The sequence below is a fragment of the Budorcas taxicolor genome, chromosome 23 (genome assembly GCF_023091745.1).
Source record: "Budorcas taxicolor isolate Tak-1 chromosome 23, Takin1.1, whole genome shotgun sequence".
NCBI lineage: Eukaryota > Metazoa > Chordata > Mammalia > Artiodactyla > Bovidae > Budorcas > Budorcas taxicolor.
In genome coordinates this window covers 18,511,515-18,538,549 of record NC_068932.1, presented here as the reverse complement: position 1 = coordinate 18,538,549, position 27,035 = coordinate 18,511,515, and the positions used below count along the sequence as shown (strand labels likewise).

The following is a 27,035-nucleotide window of genomic DNA, read 5'->3' as shown; positions in this document are numbered from 1 at the left end:
CACAGAGCAGGGCTGCCCTCTTGTGGCCAAGAAGAAAAGCCAGTCTACATTCCTTATCCCAAGCTCTCGGGGAAAGATGATTCTGGAATTTAGAATTATTTCAGCTTTTAGAAAGCAGACATTGCAAAAACTGTAAAATCCCTATCAGAGGAACATCTCAAAACAAAACACTAATATTTCTGCAAGAAATATTCACGGTAAGAAAGATACATGATGATTATAAACAGCTTTGCATCAATCAATGTAGGTTCAGGTCAGGTGTTGGTGTCAAGTGGGTTAAAACAATATTTTGGGAAACGAGAACCTGTACTACTCTACTAGAGGAAAACAGATTCAAGAGCCATATCTCAGCAACTCCATGGCAACACAGGGTTCTCTGCCCTTAAAAAGGCATCCTACCTGGTCTTTCCACCAAAGAAAGCTAGACAAAAAAGGTCGGAACTGGACTTGTTATTCATACATTTGCATTGATTTAAATACATTACATATACAATTTTCTACAGTGCATTAGAACAATACAGAGGCAGCGGCACTCTCACAGCCCAGCCTCCACTCCCTGACACTGGGAGATGGGCCGATGGCTGGCAGAGGGCTGGGCCGGGCAGCTCTGTGAGGGCCACCCAAAAGCCTGCCTTGGCACTCAGGGCCCAGGCTCTCCCAAAGTCCACATTCAAGGCAACCTGAGTACAGGCTTCAAGGAGAACAGATGTGGGCCAGGAAAGGATGCCCCGTACTTTCACCTGCCAGGACTGGGACCAGCTCCCTCTTACATTGGACCCACTTTCCTTTGCATCCCAGAGCTGGTCTGGCTGAGGGCAACGTGCAGATCTGCTCAGCGGGAGAAGCAAGCAGCCCTTCTGTAGACCGCTCAGGCCCTCCCCACCCCAGGTGGGGCAATTCAACAACACGTTTATAAACACATGTCTGTGGAGAGCTAAATATACCCTGGTCCCCTCTGGCCTCTGGGAGCCCTACTGCTCCCAAGTTCTCACAAACATGGCCCCCAAGGCCAAAGTCCAGGTCAGCTCAATGGGATTGTCAGGGCTGGGGCGGGCGGGGAGCAGCGCCTCTGTCCACAGGGCATGCACACCCAGCTCCAGAGACTCTTCTGTTGGCGGGGTGGAAGCCCAGGGTAAGCTGGCTCCTGGGGGCTGTACTGGAAGGGGACCAGCCTGGCCCAGCTGACAAGAGGGCTGCACACCTCTGCTCCGCTTCCTGCAATAGCAGGAGCTAGGCAAGCAGAGGGCACACGGCAACAGTCCCCACTCCTTTTCTTTGGTTGGTTTCCAAACCTTCAAGATAGTTTCTTTCCAAGGCTAATTGACCAATCGCAGGGTGCCAGAAACTTGAACCGTCCAGGGCTGCCCCATAGCCCTGGGTGGCACCCTCTATACTCCCCACTGAGGCCATTCTTTGCTTTGGTGTAGAAAGGGCTCGGACAGCTGGTAAGGGGGAGAGCTGAGCGGAAAGAGGGAAGCAAGAAGATGCACACTGGGCTGGGCAGGCACAGGGGACAGTGGGGACACCTCTCTCCTTAGGGCCCCACCTTTCTCGAGAAGCCATAGAAAAATTGGCCTGGAACAAGAAGTCAGGGAGCAAAGGGAAGCTGCTAATTAGGAGGCAGAATACAAGTCTCATTGCCTCCACCCAGCAGCAGTGGTACCACACAAAGAAACCCAAGGACTTAATATCCTGTCCTCTCATGAACTAGACCCACCCTAGAACCCTCACCGAGAGCCACTCCAGAACCCAGAACCGAACCTATCAAGTCAAAAGAGTTGAGAAAAAAATCAAAAACAACAGGAACAAATCAGCAGACTGGGAAAGTCTGTCGTCTCTGGCCAGGGCCAAGGACTAGGGGAACAAGACAAGGGTAAGCCCACCCACAGAACATCACAGCTTCCAGCATATACTTAGTGGTATGGATCATGTTCCCATGCTGGGGAGGTAACTGCCTCCCTCCTGTCTTTGCCTGAGGGGAAAGCAACCTACAGTCCTGGCCTAGAGGGGCTGGGTCGCCAGCGGGGAAGGGAGCAGAGGTGATCTAGACAATCACTGTAAAACTGCTGGGAGTTCCAGAGCAGTTGTCCCCTCACTGTGAAAATCGTGTCTGGAGTCAACCTACTGCACTGGTGGGAGGAAGACGGAAAGAAGACTCAGCAAGACACAAAAGGGAAGTGTGGCTTCTGTCTGTCCCGGCACTGCGAGTCACCCAGCTGCCTTGGTCTGCACAGTAAGGAACTGTGAGACACCTGGATGTTTGGGTCCATGCACATTTAGGTCTGGATCAGAGGTTTTGCCATGAGAGGGTCTGGGATTCTACCTGGGTTTTGCTACTAGTACTGAAATTTGTATTTGTATTTTTTCTGATGCAGAATATAACAAGGAATAGCAACAGAGCAGGGTGTCCAGGAGGGAAGGGACTTTCCCAGCCTGCCCCCAGGAGATGCTCCTTTCCCCCTGTCTGGACGGCTTGCATGGAGCGCCAGCCCTCCCCAGCACTCAGAAGGGCCCACAGCACCTCTGTCCCTCTGCTCATGCTTCTCCCGGGGCCTGGGAAAGCTTGGAGGAAGGGGTGAGCAGAGAGGGAGGGCTCTTAAGAGCACTGATCTCCACCGGTTTCTCTGGCTTTCTTGCAACCCGCTCCCCAGGCTTCCTCCCAGCCCAAGTCTCAGACAATATGCCTTTGTCTGCCTCTGGGGCTACCACCAGGAAAAGAAGGGCTTCCGACTCTGAAAGCTCTGTGTGTAGGACTCGCTAGAAGATCGCTGGTGGGAACGGGCCGTCTCAACAATCACAGGTGGCATCTGGACGAGGTGCAGGGGACACTTGTTGTCTTTCAGGGCCTGGGTCAGATTTAGGATCTGCAGGGGGGAAATGAGATCAGTGAGAGCAGTGACTAGGCACCCTGGTCTGCCTCCGAAGGGAGACCCGCAGGCAGAGTGCTCCTATAAATCAGTACAAAAACAGACCATACACCAATGGGAAACTGTACCGACAGGCTATTTACTAAAATAAGAATATAAGAGGGCAATACGCAGAAAATGGAAACCTCTCTACCTTTTAAAAAAATACAAAGGAAAACAAATACCTCCTCTTTCGCCTGTCTAGTTAGTAAAGATACAGAAGAAGATATCGACTCAGAGTTGGGGAGTGTTCAGATCATGGGACTGTTTTTCAGAAAGGCAAGTGGACCATAAAGGCTTAAAAGTGGACAAGCCCTCTGACTCAGCAACTTCATTTTTAAGGATTAAGGGAACAATCGTTGACATGCACAAAACACTTAAGTTTCAATCTATACAGTGCAGTATTGTTTATAACTGAAAATTATATAAATGCCCGAGAGTATAGGATCAGTTAATAATCTAAGGGATTAGAAACAAGCAATTAAAAAACATTCTACGGGCATGGGAAACTGATCACAATCTTGGACAGAAAAGAAAGGAGGTAAGGAACCAGTGTTAGTGTGACCCCCACCTTTATTTTCTAAAATCCTACTTACTTATCTATGGAGGAAAACAGGTCTTAAAGGTTGGCAGTGATTATTTTGGGGTCAAGAAAGGTGACCTAGAGATAGGGTGATTTTAGTTTATCCTTATTTTCTGATTTTCCTACAAAGACTATGTATTTAAAAAATAAAAGCCATTTCAGTTGAACTCTACCTCTCATGCTGACATCTTTGTTTTAAATAAATTTTTACTTTAGAATAATTTTATACCTACAGAAAAGTTACAAAGATATGTACCTTTTACCCAAGTTCTCTTAATCTGATCACCTTCTATAACCATGGTACCTTTACTAAGAAATCAACACTGGAACATTAGTATTAACCACACTCCAGACTTGACTCAGATTTCACTAGCTTTTCCAGTTCTGTTCTTTTTCTGCTCCAGGATACCACAGTATGTGTGGCTCCTCACAAATCTGTGTCTGTATTTTACAGCCATTTCAGACATGTGAACAGAGGAACACATTTCTTTCCCCTGTCACAATCAGCCACCACCGTGTATCTTCTCTGGTAGGAAAGAACAAAAGCTGAAGCGGTCCTACCACAGCCTTTGAACCACCGGATGCTGAAGATTTTCACAGCCAGGTCAGAGGATGGCTGGGCAGCTGCCCCCAATCACATAGACACACGCCTTGAGCCATCATGATCCGTGGCCTACAAAGGCTACCCTCAAAGAGGCAGAGGTTCACCTGGAACAGAGGTCACAAGTGGATCCTACCGGTAATGAGTTCCTTTTTAACTTCATTGTCTGGGTATTTGTCAGCACCCTACACTGCTTCAAAGAGCTTTGAGTACAAGATCAGGGCAGGGAACTAAGAAGAGATTCAAATGGAATCAGAGTGGACATGCAGGACACCATCCAGCTGATGACACAGGATTTTACTACCTCTCTGGCTGGGTCTTCGGGTTAGAATCCACCTTTCAAGTACATTTAAGTCTTTGGGGTAAAACGTCAAACTGTCAACAACTTACTTCCAAAAGATTTGGCCAAATGCAAACAAACAAAATCTATCTATCTAGGGAGAGAGACAGATTATAAAAGAGATAAAATTATACAGACGTATAGACAATATTCAGATAGATAACATCTAGCGATATGAGATAAAGCAAACGTGGCTAATTAGATGTGATGACTGGCGAGTCTAGATGACTCCCTTCTTTCAATTTCACCGAGGTTTGAAAGGTTCCTAATTTAAAAGTTGAAGAAAAATGCCAAAAAAGAAATACTGTCTTTGAAGATGTTATCTAAGAAGCTTTCCCTCAGACTCTGCGTTCTTTATCTAACGTCTGGTTAGAAGCCTTTATGGTGAGGAACAACTCTATCACCCGAATCCATCTCTCCAGGGCTCCCATTCTTCCCCTTGGGCTCCAGGACACTGTACAGTCCACTCCATGACTGCGGCTCAGGGAGACAGAAGGTGGTGCATTCCTTCCACCCATGTGCTAGGAGGAGGAGCTGGACACTCACCCATGACTCATCCTGACAGTTTCAGCGGTAGGCACTCTAGGTCGTAAAATGCCACCCGCTCTCAAAGGACATTAAGAGCACACGATGGAAAGAAAGCTAAAATGGCTCGCTCTCAAGCCCTGCCCCTCTGCCTTTGGCCACTCTGGATAACGGCCTTAACTAAACAGAATGAGAGGAAAGTTGCTATGTTTGCAAGAGACCGGGAAGGGGTTAGAGGAGACAGTGCAACAGGGACGGAGGCGCAATCTACACAAACTGGAGGAGCTGGCTCCTTGCCGCGGAGTTCCACAATGCCAGAGCACGCCATGTGGCTCCGAAGATGTCTGACAACTCTGCCAGCCTCACTGAGCCTTCACATTGTTTGGGAAATGGAGGAAGACCATCTTCTGGTATTCAGGCAGCTCTAATAACTACAGCTATTAAATCCTCTGTCTGTCCCATTTCTGGAGAAAACGGGTTTGGTAAGCTCAAACATTGCCCTCATCAGAAGCCTTTTGCTAAATGGAGGAAAGAGGGTACCTGGATAATTATGACTGAGAAAAGCTTCCTGTCCTTCAAAGATGTGAGAAGCTGTATACAAAACCCTAGTAAAATAGCTAACCCATGTTGAGTACTTCAGTATACCAGCACTACTCCAATTGTTTTCAATCACTGATCTCATAATAACCTTATGAGATAGGTGCTGTTATTAATCCCATGTTACAGGGAGAGAAACTAAAAGGAGGAGAGATTACGCAACTCGACTGAGACCTCACAGCTAATAAATGGCAGAGTCAGGCTTCAAATCACACACCCTGACCAGTTTGTGCCCTAACTGCTAGGCTATTCCAGCGGTCTTTAAGACTTCAAAGTGATACGCAGAATGTCAGTGTCCTCGAGCTTTTAGGCAATTTTCAAGCTGTTCTTTGCTCTGCTATGGAAGATCAACAATGCCTTGGTGGTTTCCTTGGTTCTCTTAGAAGATGAAGGGGAGAAAGAAGAAATAATGTGGCTTGTAACTGTAACAACAAAAATTATACCCATGACCAGCATCTGAGTGCTTACCATGTGCCAGGCATGGTTTTTACTAAACACTCGGTTCACATAATCTTATGTGATTCTCTGACCAGCTCTGCAAAGTATGGTAGCTGTCCTGCTCTATAAAAAGGAAGCAGAAGCTCCTGCCCAAGGCCATGGTGCTGGGGAGTGGTGAAGCACCAGTCTGACTCCAGAGCCTAGCTCTTAATCACCAGGGGTTACCGCTGCCTTGAGCAACCTGAGGACCCAGACCACCAGCTAAATCCACCAATGAACTACCAAGCAAGTGGCACAGAACCAAGCACATAGTAGGTGCTTCACCAAATGCCTGATACCATGGAAGAGGTGGGAGATCTGGGCCGGCTACCTTTCCTCTCAGGTGTTAAGACAGAGTCACAAGCATGGATGGCACAGACTAAAATGGGTGTGAGATACGACCTTTACACACTCACTCAACATGAGCATATGACCCTCTCAGAGAGACCCTGGGGATGACACCAGGAGGATGTCCCAGGCTTACCTGCCCCCGCATGACAGCAATCTGCTTATGGAACTGGCCCCTATCGAAACCAGGATCTTTCTGCAAAAAGAAGGGCAGAAGGAGATACAACCTGCATGAATGCCTCAGAAGAACCCATTTTCCTCCTCCAGCTAGAAAACCCTCAGGAGGCTTAGTGATGTTCATCCCAACCCTGATGACTCCGTTTCACAGACAGCAAAATAGAGAACAAGTAACCATCTTGTCCTCAGTTTCATGATTAACTCTGAAGAACTCCAGGCTCTGGGGCTCCATTTGAGAATGAGAGCTCTGTAGACACACTGCAGCCGCATGACACACAGGACACGAACCAGTGTGACTCAGCCCAGCTGCCAACTGTTTTCACACCAATCCAAACTAGGTCTTGCTGTCCACTGGGAGGAAACCTTGCTCTCCACTGGCTAACACAAGCCAGAGGATGTTTCCATTCTATCTTGGCTTGTATCAGGACAAATTAGGAAAACCGCTGGAATTTTTTCTTCCATATGGTTTTAAGGCTAAGGGTCCCAGGGCTAACCTTGAAGAGTTCATACAGATCCTCCTCCAAGTCCTTGACGAAGTTAGGGTCTGATATCTTTGGAAGAATCAGATCTTTAATCTCCTGAGAGAACGGGATTTTTGCCTGGGGCAACCAGGCCCAATAAAAAGGATCTGAAAAGAGGAAAAGTCAAGATCAAAGCTGGTGTTGAAAGAGTCCCTGTCCATCTATGTCCTCCACCTATCAGAGCACAGGTAAAGTTGCATGCCCCTTATTTTAAACACAACAGAAAATTAAAGCGACAGGGCTCGCTAACCCTAAAAGCTAACCAGTTCCGTGGAGAAACCGGGGTTCAAACCCAGGTCTGTCTAATCCCTGAGCCTGGGCTCATTCCCAGACATTATATGACTTTTCAAGATGCAAGCTTACCTAGAAGCAATTATCAACACTTGCCACTGAAACACTGAGACGCTCCTTCTCAAAAGACAGACAAGTACTGCAAGGGGACTAGTAAGCCCCTACTTGTCTCTCTCTCTTTTTAAAGGGTTCTCAGTTATAACGCGGCCAGGGGTTGGTTTCCAGGATGTCGACAAGGAAGACAGAACAGGAACAGCAGCTTATATTTAGAAACATGAATCGAATAAATTATGATAAGACAGTCTTCAGAAAGACTAAGAAAAATGCAACGCAGAGATGTGAAAACTCAGCTCTGTGCTTCTGATGGGAATAATTCATGGGAAAAAGGATACTAACAGTTTACACTGTGGAGTAGTTGCCGTGCGCCAGCCATTGTGCTCAGGTGCTGAGCTGCATTATTGCATTAGTCCTTAGAACAATCTTGTGATAGAGGTATTATTCTCTTCATTGCACAGATAAGAACACTGAGAAAGAGCAAGAAAAGAGCCAGACCATAGTGGTCTTGAGACTTACATGCCCTCCAGGAGTCAGGATGCTTCAAAGGGAAAGCCAGTCCATTATCTATGGCCGCCACCTTGATAACAGGCTCCTTCACCACCACCCAGTCTGTGTCCTGAAGAGCAAGGAAGACTGAATACTTAGGGAGCCCCACCTTCCTCCAGCGCTTTAAAGCAGAAGCAAAGGCTCCCATCTCAACCAGCTCAGGCACCAGTCCTTACTCAATCTCTGAACCGGTTTCCAAATTGTTACCTGGACTTAATATATTTATGGCACTTTGATTTGGCTAATTCAAGGTTCTCAGAGTCCCTTTCTCTTCTTAGAAAAAGTACACTTCCTCAAAAGTTGTCATAGTCCTTGGTAACACAGGAAATGACAGGAACAAAAGAGAACTATGAGCCATTCCTCACAGGGAAAGGCAATGAGAACCCTAAGAGTCTAAAAAAGGGACAAAAAGTTGTGTCTGACTCTTTGCGACCCTATGGACTGTAGTCCGCCAGGCTCCTCTGTCCATCGGATCCTCTAGGCAAGAATACTGGAGTGGGTTGCCATGCCCTCCTCCAGGGAATCTTCCCAACCCAGGATTGAACCCAGGTCTTCCACATTGCAGGTGGATTCTTTACTGTCTGGGCCTCCAGAGAAAACCAAAAATACTGGAGTGGGTAGCCCATCCCTTCTCCAAGGGAACTTCCCAACCCAGGAATTAAAGTGGGGTCTCCTGCATTGCAGGTGGATTCTTTACCAGCTGAGCTACCTAGGAAGCCCATTAAAAAAAGGGAAGAAAAATCAGTCATAAGTCAGTCAAGGTTCTTTAATGTGGACCTTGACTCAGCGGCCACTTCACTGGTGGTGACATTTTCCAGCAAGATACTAGAACTGTGGATGAAAACAGCTGGTTGCATTTGCACAACGGAATCTGTTCCTCGGCTTCACTGAGGCATTAAGAGGAAAAGGACGAGAGCTGAGTGCAGAGACAGTGGAAGAGGCTGCCTGGGACAGCATGTGTCAGACCCTCCCAGGACTGTGTATTTGGCTCCGTGCTCAGGTTAACCAGTGCCACCATAGAACAGGGCAGGTGGGCTCAGGATGCCTGTACCAGAATCCTCTGGGATACCTTACTAGAAGTGTGAGATCCTCAGTGTTACCCGAGATCTACTGGAGGAGAGGCTTGCAGAATCCATGCTGTTTTTAATAAGCTCGTCAGATGGTTCTGATGTACAGAATTTGAGAACCACTGACCTGACTGTGGGAAGCATTCTGCAGTATATATGTGCCTCAGATCATCACAATGCGCATCTTAAACTTGCACAGTGTTATATATCAATTATATCTCAATAAAACTGGAAGGGGGAAAAAACACTGAAAAGAAGAAAAGCCAATCTTACTCTCCTTCTCCAGGTAGCCTTCCTGCTAATTTTTTAAAATGCACAGGGGAAGTGTGGTAGAATAGAAAAGCAATGAGAGCGTGAAGAAAGTTGTAGGAAGCAGCTTTTTCTAAACTCACATTCTGTGGAACTGCAGTCTTGTGAGAAAAGTATTCCATGGTCAAAGGTTTAGAAATCACTAGGCCAAATGAAATCACACAGGCGCACTGATGCATTATTTCTCAGACCTTTACTATGCTTCCATACAATGTGAATCTTCAAAGAAGGCACAAAGTATGCAACAGATTCCAAATTTATTTGAACTTTTCTTCATTCTATCTCTATTAACATCAATCAGCAGGATATTCCTTATAAAAACATATTGAGGTGACAGAGGATGAGATGGTTGGATGCCATCATGGACTCAATGGACATGAGTTTGAGCCAACTACAGGAGACAGTGAAGGGCAGGGAAGCCTGGTTGGCTACAGTCCACAGGGTTGCAGAGTCAGACATGACTTAGCAACTGAACAACGACTACCAAATATTAACCTCAATTTTAAAGGCGTGTGCTATCCTGATTCCTCTGAACTTATGTGACCTAAATATCACACGATTATGTGCTTCCATATTATGCGTATACCCCACCTCATCCTCTCCTTAAAAAGATACAGATTAACCACTTACCCGAGAGTTAGAACTATCCATTGGACAATCGTATTTGATCAGCCAGTTGTCATTGCCTCGATCTGTGAACAGAAATATGAAGTTAGTAGACAAAACTGGGGTGATTTTCACATTCAGTAGTGGTGAATTAGACATTCTGACACATGGAAACCAATCATACTATTAAGAAGAACTATAAAAAAATGGACAAAATGTTTTAAAATTTCTTGAAGGCATTGGAGATTTTATAAGACCCTTAAGAATTAGACTGTCATGATCTGGGAGAAGAAGACTCCAGAGAGGGGAGTCCACCCGTTGTGGCTTCTTTTTTCTTACAGCACCTGCTGCTGATTTGGGAAGAGGTGGTTACGAGGCTAAGAGGTAGAACAGTGTGCTAACAGCCCCAGGGAGCTAGGGAGACAAAGCTACGGCCTGGTGACTGGCAAGGAGGAGGAAACCCCGGTAGATCATCCGTGCTCTGCATTGAAACCTAAAGGGCTAACACCTTGGAAGTAAGCAGAAGGTAAGGTATTTCTTCTCAATATCTAAAATTAATGTGATCCTAGGCTTCTGATGACCCCAGCAGCTTGCCAGAGGCAAACATCTTCTTCCAGACAGGATTGATATCAACATCCTTGACCTCCAAATAATTCTACAGTTTTTGATATACAATATCTGACACTTAAAAATAACAAGGTCTACACAGAGACAAGATGACACGAAAACAACAGAAAATTCAAGTAAATCTACAGGGGCCCCAAAAAAGATATAAGCTCTGAAGTGTTCAAGATAAAATCCTTAATACGTTTAAGAAATAAGAGTATCAGCAGAAAACAATCATCTACAAAAAAGAATCAAACAGAAATTCAGGAAATGAAAAATACAGTTACCATATGGACAACTTCCTTCTCCACAGAAGCCATGGGAGCAAGAAGATTAATGAAACGTTTTTTAAATACTGCTGAGAGAAAATAATTGCCAATCTCAAATTCTATGTACAGTAAAAATATCCTTCAAAAATGAAGCTGAAGTAAAGACAACTTCAGACAAACAAAACAGAAAATTTGTCACCACCAGACTAGTACCTCAAAATAATAAAAGTCATATAAGACAAATCCAGACCAAACATCATATTCAACAGTGAAAGACTAAAAGTTCTTCCTCTAAGATCTAGTGCAAAGGAAAAATGCCCAGTATTACCACTTCTATTCAACACAGTACTGAAAGAACAGAGCAATTGTGCAAGAAAAGAAATAAAAAGCATCCGCATTTGGAAATGAAAAGGTAAAATTATCTCTATAGATGGTATGTTCTTATGCAGAAAACCCTAAAGATTCTACAGAAAACTGTTAGATCTAATAAATAAACTCAGCAAAAGTCAGGATCAGGATACCAAGTCAACCACAGAAATCAGCTGCATTTCTATTCAATAACAATCAACAATTCAAAATGGAAATTAAGAAACAAACCCATTTATAATATCAAAAAGAATAAAACACTTAGGAATTAGTTTACTAAGGAGGGAAAAGACTTGTATAATGAACACTATACAATATTGCTAAAAGAAATTATAGAGACATAAATAAATGGTAAGATACCCCATGTTCACAGATTGGAATATTTAATACTATTAAGACAGCAGTCCTACTGAAGGTGAACTAATCTAGAGATTAAATGCAGTTGTATAAAAATCCCAATGATGTTTTTTGCAGAAACAGAAAACCTATCCTAAAATTAATATGAAATCTCAAGGGACTGCCAAAGAGCCAAAACAATCCAGAAAGAGTAAAGCTGGAGGAATCACATTTCCTCCAAAACTTACAAACTTATTACAAAACTTACTACAAAACTATAGTAATCAAACAGTGTAGTACTGACACAGAGACAGACCAATGGACTAGATTACAGAGTTCAGAAATAAACCTTTGCATATATAATAATCAAGCACAGTTTGACAAGGATGGGACGACCATCAGCAGGCTACAGTCCATACAGTCTCAGAGAGTTGGACACAAGTGAAGCGACTTAGCACGTATGGGAAAAGCACACGGAAAGATGTTCAACATCACTAGTCATTCAGTTCAGTTCAGTCGCTCAGTCGTGTTCGACTCTTTGCGACCCCATAAATCGCAGCATGCCAGGCCTCCCTGTCCATCACCAACTCCTGGAGTCCACTCAAACCCATGTCCATCCAGTCGGTGATGCCATCCAGCCATCTCATCCTCTGTCAATCCCTTCTCCTCCTGCCCTCAGTCCTTCCCAGCATCAGGGTCTTTTCCAACGAGTCAGTTCTTCACATCAGGTGGCCAAAGTATTAGAGTTTCAGCTTCAACATCAGTCCTTCCAATGAACACCCAGGACTGATCTCCTTTAGGATGGACTGGTTGGATCTCGCACTAGTCATTAGTGAAATGCAAATCAAAACTACAATGAGATACTACCTCATACCTATTAGTATTAGGATGGCTACTATATATATATATATTTATATATATATGTTTATATATAGACTCAGAAAATAACAAATGATGGTGAAAATGTGGAAAAACAGGAACTCTCGCGCACTGCTCTTGGGAAAATGATGCAGCTGTAAAATGTCTTCCATACTATGGAAAACGGTATAGTGAAAGTGAAGTCGCTCAGTCGTGTCCGACTCTTTGCTATGCCGTGGACTGTAGCCTACCACGCTCCTCCATCCATGGAATTTTCCAGGCAAGAGTACTGGAGTGGGGCGGTTCCTCAAAAAATTCTAAACACAGAATTACCATATGAAATAGCAATTCTACCTCTAGGTACACACTCAAAAGAACTGAAAGCAGGGTTTCAAAGATATCTGTACACCCATGTTCACAGCAGAATTATTCACAATAGCTAAAATGTGGAAGCAACCCAAGTGTCTGTCTACAGATGAATGGATGAGTGAAATGAGGCATCTACACATAATAGACTATTATTCAACTTTAAAAAGGAAAGAAATTCTGACACATCCTACAATACGAAAGAACTCTGAGGATATTATGCTAAGTGACCAAGCCAGTCGCAGAATGAAAATACTGTATGAGTCCACTTGAATGCATGCATGCTAAGTTGCTTCAGTCGTGTTCGACTCTTTGAGACCCCGTGGACTATAGCCTGACAGGCTTCTCTGTCCATGGGATTCTCCAGGCAAGGGCACTGGAGTGGGTTGCCATGCTTTCCTCCAGGGGATCTTCCTGACCCAGGGATCTAACTAGGGCCTCTTAGGCTCTTTACCACTAGCGCCACCTGGGAAGATATGAGTCCACTTAGATGTGGTGTTTAAAGACAAAACTGTCCTGTACTAGGCCAGGCTAACACAAATGACAAGGGATCAAGGATGAGAGCACTCTGTGCTGCTTTAGAAGAGCCAAAGTGTCTTCTGCAGGAGACTGGGAGAGAGGCGAAGATGAAACATAAGTACTCACCGCCTCTGATAATTACACACGATGTGCTTAGACAAAGCTGGTCTAGAAAAAGTATTTTCAGCACCCTCTCCAATGTGTATAACCCTTCTGTCTTATTAAAAACTCATCCTGACAGGGTACTCTGATACCAAGCTCTGCAAGCAAGCCTCCATGTCTGCCCTGTGGCTCCTCACAGCCAGGCACAGGGCGCAGGACCACCCACAGCTGCTCACCAGTGTTGCGGATGATGTAGTCCAGGACCACCAACCGCTCAAACTGCAGGAGCAGCTGCCTGTTAGTGTTCTCAGGAAGGGGCTCCGCTTCAAAACGCCGTAGCCAGTAGTCTGCATCTTTGTAGCTTTCAACAAAGAGCTGGAATGAACCAACCTGCAACCAAAGAGGAAGACTAGAAGAAGTATTTCCCTACAGCCCAAGTCCAAAGATCCCAGGAGTAAGCCAGGTACCCACGAAGGCCCTATAGAGTTTGTATTAGAAAAGGGTTGTGACGGTAATTGCTCATCCAAATTCAAAAGGCGCAGTTAAATGGTCCAGAGGAGTAAAGTAAGGAAGTTATAGTCTCTATTCTCTGGAGAATTACTCCTCAAACCTTAGGCCCTTGACAGAAATGAATAAGACTGGTGCCTCAGGGTAGGCTATTCAAGTGTCCAAAGGTGGGCCTGCAGACACCTTATTTCACCACTTGGATGGTTATGCCATTATAATCACCACCTTTGATGAGCCACCTGGGTGCAGTCTATACCTTCGGTGGTAGCCCAATGCGGTTAAACCGCTGTCCAACTTTTGGCACTTTCTCCAACGCAAGCCGCTTGCCCCTGGACTTCACTCGGTCAATGGCACTATAGTTGAAGGTCTCACTGGCCAGGTACACTACCTACAATGGAAACAGAAGAGATACCAAGGTTAGAATGAAGTTTAAGGAACTATACCGGTATGGCGAAGAATAACAGCTAGATGCTCACCAGCACTGCTCCTCTTCTGCGTATGGAAAGGACGCATCTCTCAGCACTTCTAACCGGGAGCAGCCGGTATGTGACTAGTTCAGGCCAATGCAATGCTGGCAAAGTGATGTATGCACATTACTTTCAGGCCTGGCCCCTAAAATTTCCCATGATCCTTAGTTTACATTTCCCAATCTGTGCAGCTGGAAGAAATGAAGGGCTCAGAGATGGTAAAACCACATCACGGAAGGAGCCAAGATCTCTTGTGGCTATATAAAGTGACGTGGATCTAGGAGAGCTGCCTAACTGGCATGGATCTTGATGTGAGCAAGAAATAAACTCCTATCGTGTTAACCACTGCAATTCAGGGGTTGTTATAGCATCTAGAATGAATTACGCTGACACTACAGCTAGCTCCTGGGTTAGGAGAAGATGGTCCAGGATCTATTTTCTCTCCAAATAAAAATTAATTGCACTTTATTCCATACCTTTTTATTTCCTGTTGAATTTTATACTGTGTGCAATAATTTACATTTAAAAATTAAACAAACATTAAAATTGGTTTTAATTTTTAGTGCATTGCTATGTATTTATATAGACTATATCTGGAATACTAAGCAAGAAACTAGTAATAACATCTGCCTCTGAGGAAGGAAATCAAGTGGCTAGAAGACAGGGGTGGGAGAGAAGCTGGATTACTCTTCTTTGTTTAGGTATGTGGGTGTGCTTAGCCGTGTCCAACTCTTTGTGACTCCATGGACTGTAGCCCACCAGGCTCTCCTGTCTACGGGATTTCCCAGGCAAGATTACTGGAGTGAGTTGCCATTTCCTTCTCCAGGGGACCTTCCTGACCCAGAGATCAAACCCAAGTCTCCTGCGTCTCCTGCACTGCAGGCAAATGCCTAACTGCTGAGCCCTGAGAGTGGGGGGTTTGCTTAATCTCTTGTGCCTTCTAATTTTTGCACTAGATGCATGCATTACCTTTTAAAAAAATTTTTTAATGGGCCACCAATATTACACTTGATTGTCAAACTGCAGAGATAACCAGTATAATCCACAATCCATTTGGACATCCATTATCACACTTAACCAAACTGTCTCGTGATTATCCATATCTAACTTGTTTTTTAAAACTAATGAAATGTGGGGTGGATGAGAACCACCTTATTTACATTAGCATCCCGAGTACAAAACAGTGCCTGGCATATGCCTCTTTATTAAGTGAATGAATGAATGAGTTACAAGCTTCTTTCAGACAGCACTGAGTTTTAGTATATAAACACCAAAAATAAAATTTATAAGAAAATTCTTTCTTTTCCTAAGCCTTGTAAAATTCATTACAAGTAACCAATTTTGCCCTTGAACCTTAAAGATAGCATAAAGTAATTCCCTTCCTCTCATCCATCCATCCATCCATCCATCCAGTTTTAACAGGGTACCTAAAACAGATGTGCCAAGATGTATTATAGGTTAGCACTTTCTACCTTACAAATCTGGAAACATCGGCACAAGAACAAAAGGGAAAAAAGGCTTTCTTAAGACTATCTTGCCAGTTTCTATGATGAAAACCCTGTTCTCAAGACATATACCACACTTTCCCTCATCAGATTTATTTTTGATCAATTTTTGTAGCGAACCACTCTTTCCCTAAGACTAATGAAACTCTCATAACCTGAAACCTTGTAGGAACAGACAGCAGAGATAGTGATCAAGTGAGAATTAGAGCCTTATTATTTGAAGCTCTAGCACAACTGCAAGCCCCGTCTCCATAGTGACAGATACTGTGATCAACTGGATAGAATCCTGTCACAAGGGTGGGGAGGCAGGAAAGAGAGAGATCTCCTCTTACTATTCTCCAGGAATGTTATGTTAAGCTTGCAAATGTATGTTAAGCTTGCAAAGTTCTATCTCATCCCAGTCTCCTGGAAGACATGATTTTTTGTTGCTGACTTTTTGATGCAAAAGATCTTCAGGCCTCATTAAGGTTCTCTAATAGGGAAAGAAGAAGACTAGAGATGGGGAAGAACAGGATTGTGGGGCGTGACATTAATGATTAGAATAGTCATAAAAATACCACAGGCTAAAATGTATGGAGTGTTTACACAGTGCCAGGTGCTGGGCTACATATTCCACGTGGATTATCTTGTGTAATATTAATGGCCACCCTATCAAGTAGCCAGTTGTAGTGAGTAAGGACGACTCTTCCTCGGAGTGCTGGGGCTTCTTATCGCAGTGGCTTCTCCTGTTGCAAAGCACAGGCTCTAGGGTGCATGGGCTTCAGCAGCTGTGGCATACAGGTTCAGGAGTGGTGGCTTACGGGCTCTAGAATGCAGGCTCAGAAGTCGTGGCACACGGGCTTAACTGCTCCACAGTATGTGGAGTCTTCCCAGACCAAGGATTAAACCCATGTCCCCTGCACTGGCAGGTGGATTCCCATCCACTGCGCCACCACGGAAGTCCAAGGAGGAACTCTTTATATCCCTATTTTTATAGTGAGGAAGCTGAAAGGGAGAGACTGCGGGAGTGTCTTGACTCACTTGCCCAAGGATTTCTCAATAAAGAGCTGCAGCACCAGAATTTGAACTTGATCCCTGATTCTTAGGCACTGCACTGAGAAGCATAGGCAAAACAGACAGGCATGGGGCCTGGGTGGTCTGCTACTTACCCAGCAGAGCAAGGAGATTACAGAGTGATGAGCAACGAGTACTTTGGATTTCTGGAGTCTAGGAGGGGCCTGGTGGGAGGATTTCAGGTTAGGCAGGAGATCTTAGGAGCGTTCATCATCATGTAAGATGTTCAGAGTGCTGCTTCACTCTGTGTACACAGAGAGAATGAAAGCTCGAAGGGAAGGAGTGCGCTACACAAGGCCAGGCCGTGACTTAGATGTCAGATGGGAGCTACGAGCCGGGAACTACAATCAAATATATCAAACATTCACTCCATTGGCCTGAGGTTGGGGGGTCTCTGTTAGTGTTCTTTTTTCATGGTTTGATATCTATTCACTGATTCAGCTGGTACTTAAGGAACACTTACTAGAAGTATAGTATTTTGCTAGGTGCCGAGAATGAGAGAAGGAAATTTCAAGAAGTTTTCCCTGATTTCTACTTCCTTACAAACTAGTTGGCTTATTTGAAGTTTTTTGGCAAAGGAGCAAACATAGTTAAACATCCACAACTATCACATTTTCTTGTAACATACCCTGGGAAAACAGAAAAAAAAAGATTTGAAGGGAAGCTTCTGTCTGCTGATAAGGCTCTTTGCCCACAGTCTGCTATCTAAACCTGCAAAGAAAACCTCAAACACGGGTTTTTAATCTAGTTCCTATGGGTCAAAGGGTAGATTTCAACTGGTCCAGGAACCATCCTCTTGAAATTATACACAGTAATTGCAAATATGTATATTTTTTCTGGGAACAAAACGTATAGCTTTTATCCAATTTTCAAAGAAGATTAAGACCCAGAGAGAGATACAAAGATGGCCCTGCAGTCATAGGGCATCTGACCAGAGTTCTGCCTTAAGTTGTTACTAAATCTCAGGGAGTCGTATACTAAATGGGTGATGACGTGTCCTTAGATGTTCATATGCTGACCAGAAGGTTTCTTCACCTCAGAACCCGTGGAAGGTTTCAAGAGACATCCTGTAGCAGAGTGGTTCTTAACCCAGTATCAGTAAACTTTCTGAAACTGTTACAATCAATTCTATATTTAAACATGTTTTTGAAAGGGGGTGGAAGGTATGGTCCAGATCCTGCATTAGAACTTCGGCTAAGTCTGTAACACATTTAAGGTATGTACAAATCCATTCTAAGTGTGGATTTGCCTAGATCTGGGAACCCAATTTTGTAATGTTCAAACAAGCACCAGAATTCCATAGCATAAAGATGGGTGAGGAGAATTCCTTGTCAGTTTCCTGTAGGTGTTCAGGCCAGACCTTTACACTAACCCTCAGCCAACCCTAGAGTCCTACTTGCCAGATCTTGCATTAGTGCTTAGCTGACAACCAGCTAGTCCATTGTAGACTGTGTTTAAATCCTGGCTCAGAAATCTCAGAGTGAGCTACAAAAGTAGGTAGGTTTCTAACCAGCTTGGGGTTACCTGGGATCCAAAGTCCCAGGGAGCCCATACATGTGTATCAGAAGGGAACCTCCTGAAATTGTATGCAAAAAATTTATGTGTATCCTTCTCAGGACAGCTTTCATCAGATGATCAAACCATAAGCCTGCACATACCACTCCCCACCAAAAAAAGCAAAAAACAAAAAAAAGGCCAAGAACCCTAGACTCAGGGTACAAATAGCCCTTCACTGGATCTAGCAGTCCCACTAACATGGGCTTAGACCCAGGAAAACTCTGGCCAGGCAGAAAGGCATCCGGAAGACAGGTCACTGACCTTTGTGCGGGGTACAATGTTGAGCTCCAGTTTTTGGTCCACCAGGCTGGCCCCTGCCTCTGAGAGGTAGCCCTGGTTGAGGACAAGGCAGTCACGGCCAAAGCAGCAGGGGCAGCACAGCTTCTGCAGCCACTTGGTCCACTTAGGATTAAGTTGCCCATATGGCTCTTCATTCTTGGGTTTGAAAACAGCGATGATCTTCTACAGAGACAAAAGGAACAGGGTGTTAAAGGCAAGTCCATGCCCGTGGCCCACAGACCCGGTCAGCAAGACTCTAGAAGGAAATGAGAGGGCACAGGCAGACAATCCCTATGTACAGTTAGACACTTCCGTTGAAGGGAAGACACCACTGCACGTGCACAGCTGAGAATAACGCTGCCTGAAAGGGCTGTGGCCAGAGGAGATGCCAATCTGGTACCGATGGCACAAGAAATTTTAACACCATCAAACCCCAACTTCTAAGGTGCATTAATACTCACTGTTGCTCCGCATCAGTTAAGCAAAGTATCAACTGAAAGGAAATCAGTAAGGTATCGTGGAATGAGGTTAAGAAAATTCTTTTATCAAAGGCTGACTTCCTCTATCAGCCTTACTACCCCCACCTATCTTAAAATAACAAGTTTAGGAATGACAAATTAAGTAGCAATGGAAGAGAAAGATCACAGCAGGAAAAAGAGTCTGCTACCTGATTAGTGTGGGTTCTTTTAAGTAATTCTCATAGGCAAGAGACCAGGACATGAGAGGCCACAAAGATTAAGATCCACCTTCTCTAGCAGACAATAACTTAATTCTCAAAGATCCTCAGACATATGGGATGCTGCTGCAATCTAGAAACAAAGGCCTTCCCTCCTGAAGGCTTTCTTCCACAAGCCAGTCAGCCCCCTTAGGTTGTTTTATATTTATCTCATTCTCTCCAGTCCCCAAACTGGTATTTTCAAAGGAAGAAAAGTAAAGTAAATATGCTATTCAAGTGATTCATCTTAATATCATATGACTCTCCCTCTCCCCTCAGCCCACAGCCAACTCAAGCTAGTCTGGGTCATAAGACATTTTCCTGTGGGTGTCATTTCCTGAATGGCCAGTCACAGCAAAACCATACATCCATCTGCCTGCATTATGTAAGTACTCATATTAGGAACTGGCTAGGCATATGTCTGAAACAATAACTGGTCAATCTTGAGGCCAGTCCCATCAAGAAGCCTTGCAAGAAGACAAGAGAAAAGAAGTACAAAAGAAATCAATTGATTCTTAAAGGTAAACTTATTCACCGGGAAAAGTCAAATGCATATGTTCATTCAGAATTACATTATTATCCAAAGTGTCTAGGAAGAGGCCTGTTTTGGCAATCTTCCTCTCTGTCTCCACACCCCTGGAACCCTGGGCTCTGAATCACACACAGCAGCAGTAGTAGTAACTGGCTCAGCTCGCAGAGAATGACTTTTGACTCCACTGGAACTCTCTGGAACCTGGGCAGTAAAACCACAGGACAACTTGAGGCCCATCCCAGAACCCACCAGTCGGTTCACTGAAGTACAATGTGGAGTTCAGCAAGCTGGTCCCCAGTGAAAGGGAAACCAAGGCTATTAGTGGGGCTGAAAAATACCAGGACTGAGGCTTAAATACTTCCACTTAAAGAAAGCAGAACTTGGGAATTCCCTGATGGTCCAGTGGTTAGGACTCCAAACTTCCACTGTAGGAAGCACAGGTTTGATTCCTGTTCCTAAGATCCCTCAAGCCACATGATCCCTCAGCCAAAAAAAGAGCAGAACTTGAAGGCCAAGATTGCAGCCAAGCATCATTTATAGGGCAACCTCTCAAACTTCTCAATTTCCTTCCAGCGTAAGGACAATCAGAAAGCATTTCATCGACTCTAAAAGCATTAGTCATCATGATTCTCTCAGTGTAACAAGGGTTTCATTAAATAATAATGTCTGGCATGCACAAATAGGGGGATAGTGGGGGCGGGAAGGATGGAGGAACAGAAGGTCATTCAGACAGAAGGGGGACAAGTCCCTTTGAGGACTAAGCGTTGCTTCAGTTCACCTAGTTGGCGAAATACAGTGTATCGGCACTCTGTGGGTTTCCTAGAGAGACATATAAAGCAGCATCTGGCCTAATTTCCAAAGCTAATGTTAACTTCACATAATCAACTATGTTACTGAAGACTCCAGAATATTCTCCTAATTCATAGAAAACAAACTCTAAAACCACCCACTATTATTTGGTTGAGAAAGAAAAAAATACTGCCTAATTCATTTCACCATATTCTCTCTCTTCTTTAATAAACTTTCAATTTCTTTTTACATGTAGGAGAAAGCTTCAGTTTGATGTCAGTATTTTAAAAAACACTCTCCCTTAACCTCTTCCTTTTAACGAAGGGGTTAGCGTGCAGGTATTTTGAGTAGCAGCAATGCATGAAGTTCAGGGTAAAAACAGCAGTGCACAAGGAGGCAAGGGGCTTGGCTTGGGCCAGACCCACACACCATTACTGAAACCTGAAACCCAAAGGGTTTTCTGTATCTATCCAGCAGCTCCAAGAAGCAGCATACTAGGCTATACTAAAATCTAAGACAACTCAAGCACATCACTCATATTATACAGTGAAATATGCAGAAATAACATAAAAGTGTTTTGTTTTTTTTTAAGTTTGGTAAATACAATGTGGATGGTTCTCAAACTTTCTGGTTTCAGGATTCCTTTAAACTTTTAAAAACTATTAAAGACCACCAAAGCTTTTGTTTACATGGGTAAAATCTATATTTGCTGTTATTAGAACTTAAAACTAAAATGTCAAAACTATTTATTTAATTCACCTAATCATAAAAACAGGCTTCCCTGGTGGCTCAGACAGTAAAGCGTCTGCCTGCAAAGCGGGAGACCTGGGTTTGATTCCTCGGTTGGGAAGATCCCCTGGAGAAGGAAATGGCAATCCACTCCAGCACTCTTGCCTGGAAAATCCCATGGACAGAGAAGCCTGATAGGCTACAGTCCATGGGGTCGCAAAGAGTCGGACACAACTAAATGACTTCACTCACTCAATCATAAAAACAGGCCAATTACATGTTAACATATGTGACATGTTTTTTTTGAAAAATAACTATATTTTAAAAAACAATTTTTAGTGAGAAGACTGGTATTGTTTTACATTTTTGCAAATCTCTAATGTTTAGCTCAGTAGAAGAAAACTGTATTCTCACATCTTTAATATTCAGTCTGTTTCAATATCACACATCATGCAACCCCTTGAAATCTCTGCTATACACTCATAAGGAAATGAGAGTGAAAAAGGTAAGTCTATATTCTGTAGAGGCTGGATGGAAACAGTACTTTTTGACTTAACTATTGAGGTAGAGAAGCCTGATTTACATGTTAACTCTTCAAAAGAGAGGGATGGACTACTCCAAATATGTGACACCCTGAAAGAAGATGGGATCCAAATGGAATGTAATAAAGGAGATTCAGCCTGTATTTATTTTCCTGTTCACTGCTATCAATCCAACCTGCCGCATCGATTATAACTTGTGGCTTGGGACAGCTCCCTATAACAGATGGTGTGCTGATGATGCTTAAAAATCTCCAAACTACATCTATGTATGATATATAAACATGACTGCATCTTAACATTTTAGTAGTAAAAAAGTTACTCTTGGGGGCTTCCCTGGTAGCTCAGTGGTAAAGAACCTGCCTGCCAATGCAGGAAACAATGGATTCGATCCCTGGTCTGGGAAGATTCCACGTGCTTCAGAGCAACTAAGCCCATGCTCTACAACCACCAAGCCTGTGCTCTGGACTCCACGTGCTACAACTACAGAACCCTAGCCCTAGAACCCGAGCTCTGCACCAAGAGAAGCCGTCACGATGAGAAGCCTGTGCACTGCAGTGAAGAGCAGCCCCCACTCCCCACAACTAGAGACAAGCCTATGCAGCAGCAAAGACCTAGCACAGCCAAAGAAATAAATAACTCATTAAAAAAAAAAGTTACTCTGAGATCCTTATTCTTTATTTGGCTATTAGTATCGTTCTCAACCAAATGTAAGGACATCAAAATTTCCTGGAAGACACAGGTGGTTGGAAGAAACACATTCAATATTACAATATAAATTTATACTTGAAAAATGGAAAATCATACTGTACTATTTTCAAGACTAACTGTTGGTGAAGAAAGTATTTTTAAAAGGCTGAAAATTACTGATATAAGGCCAAGCTCCTAGAACATGTGAGAAGTATCTATGAAACTGTTTTGCAAATACCACTTAGAATTGTCTAATGAATTACTATCCTAAATAGGAATGGATCCTTTTAGAATTACACTACTTTTTGTTTTATTCAATGCCATGTATCCAAGAAAGCCTAATCCAGGGGTCAGTCAGCATGTAACTTAAAAAAGCAGCAAAACACTCTGAACTCCTGCTAAGCACCAGGAATTAGGCCAGGGGCTTTCATATGTGGAATCTCATTTATTTGTCCTAATAAACTAGTCAGTCATATGCTGTTCTATGATTTGGCAATATGAATGCTTAGTATTACTAGCCACTCAAAACAGAAAATGCTCAAAAAATACTTTCATGAGCAGCCTGAGACCTGAAACACAAGGATGTAGGTGAGGAGGGTAACCTGAGCATTCTACCATGACTTCTGATCCAGCATTTTCTATCTTACTATTTCAGGTCCGTACTTGCTCATTCTGAGAAGAAACCACTCTCAACCGGGAAATGAAATCAGGGCTGTTATCTTCAAGAACCTTTCAGATTGTTCAGCCCCAAAAGTACCTGTGGCAGAAACTGCTGGTTCCCCCAATCTCTGTTCCCTCTTCTTCCTTGGGCACAGGTCCCTGATTTTTAGCTGGACAAAATAAAGACTACAGTTCCCAGTCACTACTGAAGCTCAGTTCTGGACAATGGAATGTAAGGAGAACAGTCTAGTGCCAACTTCTAGGAAATGTCTTACAGGAAGAGGGCATTCTCTTTCTCCTCCTCTCCTTCTTCCAATTGGCTGAAAAGCAGACAAGATGTCTGTAGTCTGAGCATCCATCTTGGCTCACGAAGTGGAGGCCATGTGCTAGGGATGGCTGACCAGCTGGACGAATGGATGCATACTGTTCATACCGTCTCCCTGATAAAGGAAAATGCCATGCCAGCTCCAAGCAGTCTGGAGACTTCTTTCATGAAAGTCAAATGTACTTTAATTCAAGTTATTATTATTTAAAAATTTCTGTCACACACAGCCAAATTTAGTCCTAACCAATACGGTAGCTGAAAAGAGAAACCAGAGATTCAGATGACTAACTCTGAGGTAGCAGGACGTGGTAGTTAGAAGCGTGAACTCTGGCGCCAGTCTGCCTGGGTCTGAAACCTGCCTTCCATTTAATAGCTTTGAGATTCTGGGCAAATTAGCTGTACTGTGTGTCTCAGTGTCATCATCTGTGGGGACAATGATAGTACCTACCTCAGAAGGTGTTACGAGTATTAAGTGAATTATTATTTGTAAAGCACTTTATTCTTTTAATGTATTATTTTTATCTGTGTGTGTGCTCAGTCACTCAGCAGTGTCTGACTCTTTGCGACCACATGGACGGCAGCCTGTCAAGCTTCTCTGTCCATGGAACACTGCAGGCAAGAATACTGGAGTGGGTTGCCATTTCCTTCTCTAGGGGATCTTCCCGGCCCAGGGATCAAACCCGAGTCTCCTGCATTGCAGGTGGATTCTCTACCGCTGAGCCATCCGGGAAACCCTGTAAAGCACATTAAGAGTATCTGGCATACAGTAAATACTATCTAAGTATTTCTAAATAAAATAAATAAACACATTTGGAGCAGGGCTAAAGATGACAAAACTAACTATAGTTAGTTTGTGGTCTAGTATAACCCACCACAGCATTTAGGAAGTGATCCTCTGCTCTGAACCACATTTTCCTCAGTGGGAACAGAATGGTTACACTAATAAGTTTTGCTTGGTTGTATGTATTTTGACTTCCCCTCTAAGAAAGGCCAGTGGCCAGGAAATTTGGGAGACTGAGATCCTGCAAATCACCAAGAAACACATCCACAGTCTGCTATTCTCCCTGGCCTATGTACTAAGGTGATAGTACTTTACCTGCCAGGTAGAACTGAAAGATCACATTACTCCCACCTGTCAGAGTATCAGATCACTTCTCTGCTTACCCAACACATTTCCAGTGTTACAGTGCAGCTGTAACAGTGTCACAAAAGAAAAACAAAAATCTTCCACCTGCTGTTGTACCTAACAAAGATAATCTTAGCCCCTTCAGCCAACAAGCTAGCAACAAAGTAAAAACCATTCATATCTTAGATTTGTCTGGTTCCTAAATAAAAAATGATGAACATCTCCCTAACATTTAAACCCAAGGACACCTTATCTTTTTTTTTCTTCTAGAAGTGATGGTTCCTGTTTGAGCTTTCGATTTAACTCATTACTCCCTTATCTGAGAGATTTGGAAAAACTTTACTCTCAAAGCTTTTTTCCCATCTCGTTTATGTTAACTGAGTTGATGGTGGGAATGCTCTCTGGTTCTTGGTGATAATTCCAGGATAACATCTAGGAGAACAACTGGATCCAACAGGAACCTAACCAAGAGCTACAAGTCACAGTGCGTCCTGGCCATTCAGCACTCCTGTCAAAAGAGCACACCACCAATCTCAAGAGTTCACATAAGACAGATGCAGGGAAAATGTGAGGGAACTCTGATCTCCATCATTTTAATAACAAAAGTATATTTTTCCAGTAAGTCATTCTGGTCCACCTGAGAACATTAACATAGAAGACTTGAAAATTTTTTTGACGCACTGATATTTCAAAGACACCTCTAGTTTGATCTGTTGGTGGGCTGTTTAGTCGCTAAGTTGTGTCTGATTCTTTTGCAACTCTATGGACTGTAGCCCATCAGGCTCCTCTGTCCACCGGACTCTCCAGGCAAGAATACTGAAGTAGCTTGCCATTTCCTTCTCCAGGGGATCTTCCTGGAAGTCAGGGATGGAACCTGAGTCCCCTGCATTGACAGGCAGATTCTCTACCACTGAGCCACCACGGAAACCCTAATCAAAAGAATAAATGTCACTTTTCAGCTGCCTTCCTCACTCCATGTCCCATCCCATCCTCATCCCCCTTTAAACACATACAAGGGACAAAATAAAGGTGAGATAAACACTAGTTCTGGATGAGAAGTGAAAGTAAAGGTAACTGACAGTCCCATGTTTCTCAAACTTTACACTCTAAACTGAGGAACAATAAAAAAGGATTTGAACAATATCTCAGAAGTGAGCAATAACCAGGACAGATGAAACTGATGAGTCCACTCAATCAGCAACGTCTGTCAATAGGAGACCTGGGTCGGTGCAGAAGACATCCCCAGAACAGAGAAGGCTGGAAGGGAACCATCAGAGCCCCTGATAGGTCACCGGTCCTCCTGGATGAACAGTGACGACACTGATTCGGTCCAAAAAGAAAGGACGGGCTCAAAGCTCAAATCAGTAAGTAAGTAGCTGAACAAACGTCTGTAGTTTAAAGCTAAGGAACCTACTAGAAAGCAGCATCTCCCTGCACGTCTCTGTCCAGAGGCCAACTGCCCCACCACACCGCAGGGCTCCTCGCTTCTATCTAATCAATTTCCTCTTTTCATTTTCCGCTTACTCCTCCCCTACCAAATAAGTTCTGATTTATTTCTTCATTCCGCCAAGCTTCTCCATCTCCAGTTCTCAGGGGCATTCCAAAATCCTGCCCACGAAGCTCCGCACTGTAGTTTTCCCCTTTCGCAGCCTTTCAAAACCCCTTTCTCCCTCTGATTGTGCGAAGCCTCAAACTCCCCCGGACAGGTTCACCCTCCCTGAAGCAGGCGACCGCAGTCCCCAGCCCGATCTCACCCCCTGAGGGTCCTTGACGAAGTAGCTTCCGCTGGAGCCCTGATAGATGCGCTCGGGGAAGATGCCACGCTCGATCGCCAACTCGGCCTGCCGCACCACCGCCTCGAACTCCGGGTCCTCCGGAAACTCGTTCCGCTCGCGGTGGGCCTGCGCGGCGTGCGCCGCTGCCGCGGCCTGGGCCGCCAGGGCTTGGGCCTGCGCCGCCACGGTTTGCGTTTGACCCTGGGCCGCCGCGCCCCGGGCCCGATCCAGCAGTGGCTGCCGCTCCCGGTCGTGGCCTGGCGAGCCCGGCGGAGAGGGGACCGGGCCGGCCGCCGCCGCCACGCGGACCGCGCCCCCCGGCACCTGCGGAAAGTGAGCGCTCGAGCCGGACGGGAAGGTATAGTCCGGAGGTTGCGCCCGCTCGGGGGACACGAGTGGGCTCGTCTCGTCCAT

General features: G+C 44.3%; 1 protein-coding gene across 1 annotated transcript; it reads right to left on the bottom strand.

Annotated features, from left to right (window-relative positions):
* Nucleotides 1-440: 440 nt before the first annotated feature.
* PI4K2A (phosphatidylinositol 4-kinase type 2 alpha) lies at nt 441-27,035 on the bottom strand. The gene is made up of 9 exons (XM_052660715.1): nt 26,601-27,035; nt 18,724-18,924; nt 14,137-14,268; nt 13,610-13,763; nt 9,976-10,037; nt 7,940-8,039; nt 7,049-7,182; nt 6,514-6,573; nt 441-2,864 (listed from the first exon to the last, which is right to left on the bottom strand). The coding sequence occupies exons 1-9, from the start codon at nt 27,033-27,035 to the stop codon at nt 2,703-2,705; spliced, it is 1,440 nt and encodes a 479-aa protein (XP_052516675.1). The 3' UTR covers nt 441-2,702.

Bases quoted from the DNA above. Each gene is read 5' to 3' on its own strand.
- PI4K2A (XM_052660715.1), bottom strand. From the start codon at position 27,035: ATGGACGAGACGAGCCCACTCGTGTCCCCCGAGCGGGCGCAACCTCCG. The intron at 18,925-26,600 runs GTGAGATCGGGC...TTGTCTCTGTAG, and splicing joins TCGTCAAGGACCCTCAGGGG to AAGATCATCGCTGTTTTCAA. The intron at 14,269-18,723 runs GTCAGTGACCTG...TTTCCATTGTAG, and splicing joins ACATTGTACCCCGCACAAAG to GTAGTGTACCTGGCCAGTGA.